This window comes from Meleagris gallopavo (assembly GCF_000146605.3).
Source record: "Meleagris gallopavo isolate NT-WF06-2002-E0010 breed Aviagen turkey brand Nicholas breeding stock chromosome 13 unlocalized genomic scaffold, Turkey_5.1 Chr13_random_deg7180001692661, whole genome shotgun sequence".
NCBI lineage: Eukaryota > Metazoa > Chordata > Aves > Galliformes > Phasianidae > Meleagris > Meleagris gallopavo.
Genome location: NW_011098258.1, coordinates 1 through 9,891, shown reverse-complemented (window position 1 = coordinate 9,891; position 9,891 = coordinate 1). Strand labels below are relative to the sequence as shown.

Genomic DNA, 9,891 nt, shown 5'->3' with positions numbered 1-9,891 from the left:
AGATCACACAGGATCACATAGGGATGACATGTTATCTTTGCAACCACAGTATGGAAAGTAGACAGATTCCTTCCAAGGCATTAAACATCTTCTTTCTACACTGGCTAACATATTTGCTAAGCATCCTGATTTAAGAAATGCTCCCTAGTCTAATGGAAGGCAGATAAAACATTTCAGTTGTAGCTGAGCTGACTCTGCCTTGGTAGCTGAAGCACAAGTAGGGCAGTTGGAAGAGGCAGGAATGGCCAAGAATACTGAATTCTCTGTCATTTTCTCTTGATCCAGCCCCCTGCAGTGAAGAAGGGAGGGGGTGATGGCTGAAAAGCAGAAGTACTCACGGGTTCCAAGTGCTAACTCATCCTCCTAACTTGTGGATCAATTTTCATGGCTAGAGAAAGGTAGAAGTGCTGTACCTCCATTAAAATAGCCTCTGAGGGAAAGACACTCAATAGCATGAATAATTGAACACTATAAACAAATGACAAATGAAACAGCCTAATAGCAGGGTATGTAGGATGCTTGTACTGCATTAAAATAGATTGGGTCTGAAGTGACTGAATTATGCTTTGTCAGGAAGAGAGGGATATCAATATTGTAAGGGAAACTATCCAGAGCAGATACCACAGACTGCATTCCCCTGCCAAGGAGTGCTTCCCTAGGACTGTGTTCCAAGCAGCCTGGGGAAAATGCAGCACAATCACACTGAGGACACTCCTAGGCTGCTCTTACAGTTCATCTCTGGCTCGTGCCATCTAGAGCATTGCTTGCAGGCTTAACAAACAGGCTCCTATTGGCCTAGTGGGTGCCATCACGCTTGGAACTTGGTATAAAATTGCAGACTCAGGCTAAATGCCTCACCTCAGCAATCTGAGAAGAGTGGCAGGATGATGGGTAAGATAAAATGAGTGGTACAGTTCTGTGAGGAGTGACTGTAAACATTTCCAATGGCAACTTTCAATATTCTTGATACGTTTTCAGGTCTCGAAGTTGCCCTAGGGAGCTGCCTGGCTGCACTGAGTCACTGCGGCACCCGGCCGCTTGGATGGGTGCGTCGCTCCATCTCTAACATGCTGAGCGCCACCGTGTGGGCAAATTGTACAATTACTCCTTTTAAAACGAAAAGATTGACATCGCCGTGTAAGAACAGCCTGGAACCTTGCGTTCCACCTGCTGGAGAAATTGTGCTACCATTCCGTTAGGCACCATTCTTAGTCTTCCTTCTCTTCTCCCAGGTTAGCAATGCAGGTGCTGACGTTTCCATTGGCTCTTGCACTGCAACAGAAAAGCCTCGTGTAACAAGCCTTTAGTTGAAGAGCTGAGCGTTGCTCTGGAACACTTATTGGTACTCTACAGAGAGATCCCGATTCCTGACCCCAATTCCTGACACATCAGTGCAAAGAAGCAGCAAAAAGACTCCTGGCTTGCAGAACAGCAGCTCTCTGGAGACCCCAGTTAAGGGGAGCATTAGAAACTGAGATCTGCCACGCTCCTAATCTAATCATGAAAGGCTTAGCTAATTGTCTTACAGCTAATTTAATGACAGTGAAGTTCACATTGTCCTTATTTTATGTTCAAAACAGGCTCCTGACAAATTAGAATGATATTTTCATACAAACATGTTTCCAGTGCTTAGGTTAGCATTATACCTAGCATACTATTTAATCTTTCATCTTTCTTACTAAAATTAGATGACAGCTCACTAACAACCATAATGGTACTTTGTACACCTGTTTAACATGGTGTGATGAAAAGTCATGATTAACAATCTACACAGACAGCAGTACTGGAATGTCACCACCTCAAAACACCAATTATTATTATTTAAGTGGTCTTGTTCTTCTAGCTTAATACCATTTACTTGTTTTTTTCTCTCTGTTCAAAGTAACAGATAATTTGCACTTGTATGCACAATGGGTCACGATTCAGATGGAGAGGCAGCAATTCACTGTGAAAAAAATGAAATGTTGAGATATGCAATCTTTTCAGATAAAAGCCTTCAAGAGTAAATATGGATTGAAAAAAAAAATCCAAGCTGAATTTATATGATACAGTTAGATAATCAAAGAGAGAAAGGGGTTGGTATTTGTGAAACAGAAAGGAGATGTGACGACGTAATTAACTCCTGTGATACAAAGAGACATAATTATTAGTTGTGGGAGAAACATGGAAATCACAATTTCCCATAAAAGTCATCTTTTCAATGGGCCTGTAATGTTTAGCATCCAGTAATTATGAGTGTTAAGTCCTGAGGATCAGGACGTAAAAAGCCACAGAGAAAGTGGTTATTTTGTAAAAAAGTATCTCCTTTATTCATTTTCTGTAGGAACATGCTGGTAAGCATGTTTAATTTTTCCCCTCAATTTACACAGCATTTAGTCCTAGTCCAAATCTAAAATACACTCACCCCATTTTATTTTGAAGAAAGGCATTCATTACAGATTGAGGCTGCTGCAGTCTGGCTCCAACCAGTGCGTGCTGGCCTAACTGAAGCTTCTTCCTGATGATGAATGCAGCAAGGTTGCAGGATGACTTGAAAGCTAGGAACTCTGCTTGAGTAGCATACATCAAACTTCCAACAGAATTCCACCCGTGTCACCTTATGTGGATTAATTTCCCCCTACTTCCCTTTAGAGCAACTGAGAGGCACTTGGTTTTCTCTCCTGATTTGTGCTTGGCTTCTGATCACCGTTTTAAAATCATGTTTTAAAAAAAGCTGTACTCCAAACCTCTGCTGTGCTATCATGTTTTTGTAAGACACAGATCTGCACCACTCAAACTTACCTTTAGATGTCACATCAACTTTGATTACATGATTGTGGAGTCATTAAACATCAAGTCTAATATAATTAGTTTGCAAAATTGAAGTTTCAGTTTCATTCATTCATTGTATGCCCTCATTACAGCAGCATGCCTACATGATCTTAAAGGCACACATGACTACATTATTTACTGAAGTGTTTTTGATCACACAATAGGCACGTGATGTAGAATTCCTTAACTCCCTGTGACACATGCAGTGTTTACTTAGTCCAGACAAAAGAAAATACAGCCTAAGCAGTGCACTCAAGAACCTTGCTAAATGATCAGTGCATGAGTTTTGCATGGTAAGAAAGCGCAGTAAATCAGAAAACAAGGAGCATACCTTTGTAAAGGCAGAATTATTTGAATTTATTAATTCTTTATGTGTTTTCCTTCTTCATTTTATTATGTAAAGAAGTAAAAAAACCAACATAATCATGCAAAGAGGTAGTTGATGGTAGTTTTTTTGGTATAATTCTTGCAACTATAACTAGGTCAAATTATTAGGAGGTTAGGGAGGCACTGGGTTTTTCTGTATCCTGAAGTTATATAAAATTAAGCAGTTTAGAATAAAAATCCCTTACAAGTATGCACATGTTAAACATTTTATCACTGCAATTATTTATGGCATGTGTATGTGAATATAAGTGATACTTTTCAGCTTGCCAAAACTCAATATTCTCTACTTCAGCGATCGATGACAAACTACACTGAAATATTTTATATGGGTTTATTTCATTATTCCAGCTCAGTCCTCAATGGATTTTATGTATTTCTCATAAGCATCTTCACTCATCAGTTCATCAAGTTCAGCAGGCTTTTCCACAGTCATCTTGATAAGCCAACCTGTAGTTTGGAAGTAAAAAAGAACAACAGTTGCAAGCAGCCTGCACCAAGGGTTCGTCCATGTCACTGCCACAGAACAGCACTCCCACCACTCATACAGAGCTCTGTCACTCTCTTAGAATTAAGGGCACTTCCTCTGCAGCAGAACAGCATTGCAATACTTTAAAAGCAAACACAACAACAAAAATCAAACAAATAACCTGAAGGAGCCTTCTGAGTCAGATGGGTTAGTTCAGCACTGTCTCTGACAGTGGCTTTGGGAAGGGACTGTCTAAGAAAAGAGCCTGACCACCCAGGATCATGAGTTGTTACAGAATCGAGAATGAAAAATATCACCAAGGGAAAGAGATTTAAACTAAACCTCAGTACATCTGAAAAGAACACACTGCAATGAAGTTATCAGCAAAGACAAGACTACAATACTATTATTATGCTATAAATTCTATTGGGCTTGAACTATATTCAATATATTCAATTTTAAGCCTCCATACCATTAAATTGGAAGAACTAGGAATGACAGACCTATCTGTGTTCACAAGCAACATCCAGGTGGCATTCTGTACTGAAAGACAAAAACAACATCTTACCATCTTGATAACAAGATTTATTGACGAGCCCTGGGTTGTCTGCAAGGGCAGCATTAATGTCAGTCACTTCTCCTGTGAGAGGAGAGTAGAGTTCACTAGCAGCTTTCACACTTTCCAGTGCCCCGAACTCATCTGAAATACAGAACAAGATTTCACACTTTTAAGAGGAATTCACAAAGCACTCGAGCTTCAATCAGACATTCTAGCGATGACCTGTCTGTAAAGCAGTGCCTTTACACTGAGGGAGGAAAACTATGGAAGAGTGGAAGTCACCAACTCAGTATCACTGACCAGCAGCACTGAGTCCCTGCAGGGAAGTGGCATAGCACTGGCTAGCTGGCTATTGCAGGAGGAATGGAAACTTCTTGTGTTTGGCTAATTCATTGGCTAAAGCCCTACAGCATGATCTGACGCAGGGTTAGAAGGAATCCTGTTCAACTATTGCTGCAAGACTTCTAAATAAGCCTTCTATTTACAGTGTAGACCTTTTTAATGCCAAATCTGGTTACAAAATAGAATTTGAGGAGCTCGCTTGTTCTTCAGAAACACTATCAGCTGTTACATTTGCACTCACTGGAAAACACTCATTAGTATTCAGAAGCACAGTGCCGGAACCACCCAGCTGCTCTGCTCTCCTTTCTATTTCATATGCAGTTATGGAAACAGGGCCTGGAGCAACATTAGACAAGAGCAGCTCTAAACCATAAACAAACAAAGAGGCTGGGGAACGTGGAGCAGTCAGAAAAGCAGACAGGAGTCAGAGAACAGCACGTTCTGGGAAAGCTTGGGATTAGAGTAGTGTTGCAAGTGGTAGAAAAGAAGTGGAAATGAAATTCCTTCAGATAAGGCTACAGGTTGGTTAATTAGAACCCTAAACAGAAAACTTCTGGAAAGCATTCACCATTCAGTGTGATGTAACAGCTGTGGCCCGAGCAGCCTGATGCAGAAGGATGGAAGAAAAACTCCTGCTCCTTCACCTCAGTGCATTTACACTCTCCTTCAATGCCCGAAGCTGATGACAATCTTTTCACACACTCATGAGGCAGTGCTTTGTGCATCAACAGCGACAGGTTTCTCCTTTCTACCTGCTGATGTTCACACCTCTTTAACACAGAAAATTACCTACCTGAATGATTAAGATGACAACAATTGATAAGTTGGATTGATACTGCTGATACACAGAAATTGCTGAGTGTATATTCATGGAGAAGTTAGAGCTCGATATCAGTTAAATTTCAGTGTTTTACAACATGAGATACATAGCTGCAAAATCACAAGTAAGCCAGCCTCAACACTGCTAAGTCCAATCTAAGCATAAATGTGCTTTAAAGCAGCATATAGGTAGAAGTATTACAAAAAACATATTTTAAATCAAACATTTTTAGATAAAGATCTTGAAAAGTAGATACTTCCTGCTATCATGCATGGTAGCATGCATTCAGAGACTTCAAAATGAAAGCTGTCATCTCTATTCATAGAAATATCTGCTTTTATTTTGCACCCAGATGTGTAATGCTGTTAACAAACATAAAGATTACTTAATAAAATTCAATTTGAAAAAAAGCTAGAAGTAGAACTAGAGCTGAAACTTACCATCTTTATTCAATTTTGTCCCAATTTCTGGAAGACTACAATAAACAACGTCTCCTAATGCTTCCTTCAAAGAAAAACAAATGCAACAAAGCTTACAATAAAGAAACTGTAGGTAGGAGTTATCTGACTCTAGAAGCAACGTAAACAAGTCACCTCTCTGTGTAAATGTAGATGTTATTTAAAGATTGTGCTTTTCACTTTTTAAACACTTAACTTGAAATAAAACCAAAACGTTAGGTTATAATGACCCAAATGCCAAATTAATTGTTATCCATTATGATGTTAATAACCCTCCGGCTGAGTTGCAAGGCATGTATTGACAGATTTATTCAGGCAGAATGAGAAGAGCATCTGCCTATCTTCTGTGCCAGCACAGCACGTGTTGTGATGGACAAAGTTCCCAACAATTTTAGGGAATTATCCCTCTGGCACAAGGCACAGAAATGTCACTTGAAATCAAATGCAGTGATTCCTCCCCAGTGACAGCTCGAGAGCTGTAAGCATACAGCCTGTCCTTACTGACTGAATGAGGAGCCTTACCACCAGAAGAATCAGCTCAACTGGAACAGGCTCGTGCCTCTTCAGTGGCAAATGTACCATATTTCACAAGAGCCCACAGACCTGACAGAGCAGTGGTGGTATTTACAGAAAGCAGATTACAGGAAATGCTGTTTGTCCTAACACTAATTCCACTTCATTGCTAACTTCCCAGGCTAGAATTTTCACGTGCAGTAAATCTCTGTCCTGAATTTACCTCTAATTATTCCAAATCACATGCTTGCACCAAATCAAAACAAAACTCCAAAGGGTTCTCCTACCTCCACTATTTTATACTGAGAAATATATACTGTGTTACACTTCTGTTTGGAATAGCTTTGTAGCCAGAGGAATTGCACCACGTTCATTGTTCAAGTGGAATCTGACCTGAAAAGTGCATGACAGCCACACACTCCTACGGCCTACAGAACTGTGGTAATAAATGCAGTTTTAAATTCAGCTGAACCATTAAGTTTCCATCACACTCAGCTTTCCACAGGCTTGATCTAAACCGATTAAGAATCTATCAGAATGCTGAAACAGCGTGCACTTTTCAAATAATGTGACAGTGCCAAGTCCAAAAATCTCATTCTGTGTGTATAGCATATGCAATTACAACAATAAAACAACAGCAGCTATCCAAAGAGCAAGGACAAGAGTATGGGTAAGTAAACATTGCAGACTTGGGTAGGAAAAGAGAAGGTTGATCAATACCTGTGCAAAATTGCTGATTCCTACTGTTCCAATGCCATTTTCAACTGATATCCATTCATGCTTGTCTGTGAATTTGCGGGCTACAATGAAACAAACTTGATACTTCAGAAATAAGTGGCAAGTTGCTTGCTTAAATGCAATATATTGAAGTTACAAACCCTGCTGGTTTGCTTTGCTTTCCCCTGAGGTTAGGTGCTTTGTTTCCCCACACCCCCCTTGGAAAATACTCCAAACATCAAATACAATTTGTAGAAGCACTTTGTTCTGCTCAGGACACGCTTAGTGACACAGCAGCAGCTCACTGTGGGGTTCTGCCCGACAGCCTTCCTGATTCCCGTGCAATCATCCAGAGACTGATCAACCATGAGGGGAAAGTGAATAGCTCTCATTCAAATGTAAAATTCAAATCCAAAGCATACATGTTTACTTCACTCACAGTAACAAGCTTTTCTATGATGCCTTCAGGTCTTTCCAAGCATATTTAGTGCTTCTTTCCCAGGAATAATGAAGCTGCTGGCAGAAGGCCAGCGTTAATATCACATTAAATAGCGTCAGTATTGCAGCATCTCATTCAGCACATGAAACAAAGCCACCACGTGAAGCTGCAGCCTGTCTGCTCCGGGCAGCTGAGTCCCTTCCCTGTCCTGACATCTCTACAGTCTACTTCTCCCATTTACTGTCATCACTGATATATGTAAAAGCAGGCACAATTAGTATAGGTGAAATTAATAGGGCCATTCAAACAGGAAACTTACTTAAGAGAATTTGCTGTTAATACTATTAGAACAACACTCATTCTGAATAGTTTTAAGATGTGCGCATGGAAGACTGTTAACCATTTTCCACAGCAATCTTACAATTCTGCATATAGTGTAGGTCTGTAAGACTCAGGGCTGCTCATATTGTCTTTTCCTAGCAGCAGTTATTTTTATATTCAACAGAAGAAATTGAAGCAGTTTTCTTCCAGACACATCACACCAAGAGCTTCCAGTCTGCTTTGTCCTTCTCCTCACGTGCAATTTTCCTCAGCAGACTCTTTGGGTTTTCTTCAGTTTTTAAATTTCTTTTCCACATTCCCTTCTTGCACCCCTCCAATCACACAGGGGATGTTCCACAAGTTGGGGAAGAACTTAAACAGAGTTTCCTGGGCGATAAGTGCCAAAGTAGTGCAGCTGGGCCCTCCTTTTGGGTCCCAAATCCTCTTCTTGGGCTCTTTGCACCCCCTAAAGAAATCCAACTTCCAGAAAGCCTTATTTCTTAGGCTTGCATATGACAGAAAGCAGAAATCCTCACTTCAGGCCTGTTAAAATCCTCACGCTAAGTCAGTAAATTCTGAGATGTTTCAGATATAGTGTCCATTTACGAGGGCTGAATGTGTGGAAGAGGTAAAATGGTTTCTCTCTTATGGTGGCTCAAGTTTTACATTTATATTTATTGTGGCAGCACAATACACAGAAGTAGAGCACATAAAACAGACTGAGTAAAATACTAATAATGCATTTTCCCAGGCAGCAGCACTCAAATAATAAAAAGACCACAGAATTCATCTAGCGTTATTAACATCTACATAAATCTCTCAGGACATGTTCTAACGAACTGAAGAAACCAAATCGCTTTAGGTCAATGCATTAACCCCCAGGTAATAGGGATTTCATTGGAAATGAGTAATGAACCATGAGAACAGAGAACAACGCAGAACCTCAAGCCCCCACCGAACATTAACATTATGCACATCACAGCCAGCATCTTTCTATGTTGGACAATAATATTGTGTAAGATTAGTTTTAGAGGGCAAGATTACAGGGAAGAAAAAGACAAGAGATAAGCAGAAATTTCACTGCTTTGTTAGAAATTGACATGTTCTTAGCAGTCTGAAATGCACGTATGCTTCTCGTAGGATATTTTTCACAAAGAAAAAGGATAAAATGAGAAATTCTAACCATGTGGCAAAACCTATGGTAAGTAAAGTTCAGGTCAAATGAGAAAGAGTTAATAAGTAATCTCAAAATTTGAACTTTGAGCTTATGTGACTGGCACATGAAAGAAATCAAAATAGATGAATATATATATCATATATGAATACGTTCATATATACTCATAAATAATGTCAGAGCACAGCCAATCTTTTTTGCGAGCGTTCTTTGCCACAAGAGCATCTCCACATACTCCAGCTTCATTCATTTCAGCACGGCTCTGGTTTCAGCTTAACAAGCACATCCTAAATTCAGACCTGCCTCTATTTCTGAAATAGACACCTGCGAGACGTCACCTGCTGCACAAGTGCACAACACAGCACAGGAGCACAGGGCACAAACACACCTCCACACCTCAGTGGCTGCACATGACCGGTCAGACCGATCCCGGCTTCCCTTCTGGCAGGGCTCAGCTCTGCTGCCCGCTGAGGATCGCTCCTCTTTGTGCACCGGGAATCGGGAGCGCATCAGCGGTTGAGCGCGGAGGTTCTGCCAGAAGCACGGCACAGCACTGCTGCTTCCAGCCATCTTGAGGCACCCTGCCCGGGCAGCTCTGCCTTTCCTGCCTGCACGAGGCAGCTAAAACGCAGCGAAGTCCTCAACACAAAGCGCTTCTATGCACGGTGTCCTTCCAGGCCCGTTATTTAAACGCGCCGTGCCCGGCACAGAGGAGCCCAGCAGACCTCACGCCCTGCCGCAGAGCTGAGCGGTAACGCGCAGCTGCACGCCTGGGGCAGCAGGCGGCAGCCCGCAGGATTTGCCCCCGCTCCTCACAGAGCGCCGAGTTGCGCCGCGCGAGGACGGGCGGCACCTCCCCGCGGCCGCCGGACCCACACCGGCAC

The 9,891-nt window shown here is 41.4% G+C and overlaps 1 protein-coding gene across 1 annotated transcript; it reads right to left on the bottom strand.

Annotated features, from left to right (window-relative positions):
* Positions 1-3,515: 3,515 nt before the first annotated feature.
* On the bottom strand, positions 3,516-7,156 carry GCSH (glycine cleavage system protein H; the record flags this gene model as incomplete). The annotated part of the gene is made up of 4 exons (XM_031557479.1): positions 3,516-3,645; positions 4,233-4,364; positions 5,826-5,889; positions 7,077-7,156. Coding segments are annotated over 4 exons (374 nt in total), but the record flags the coding sequence as incomplete, so codon positions are not given.
* Between the last annotated feature and the right edge of the window lie 2,735 nt (positions 7,157-9,891).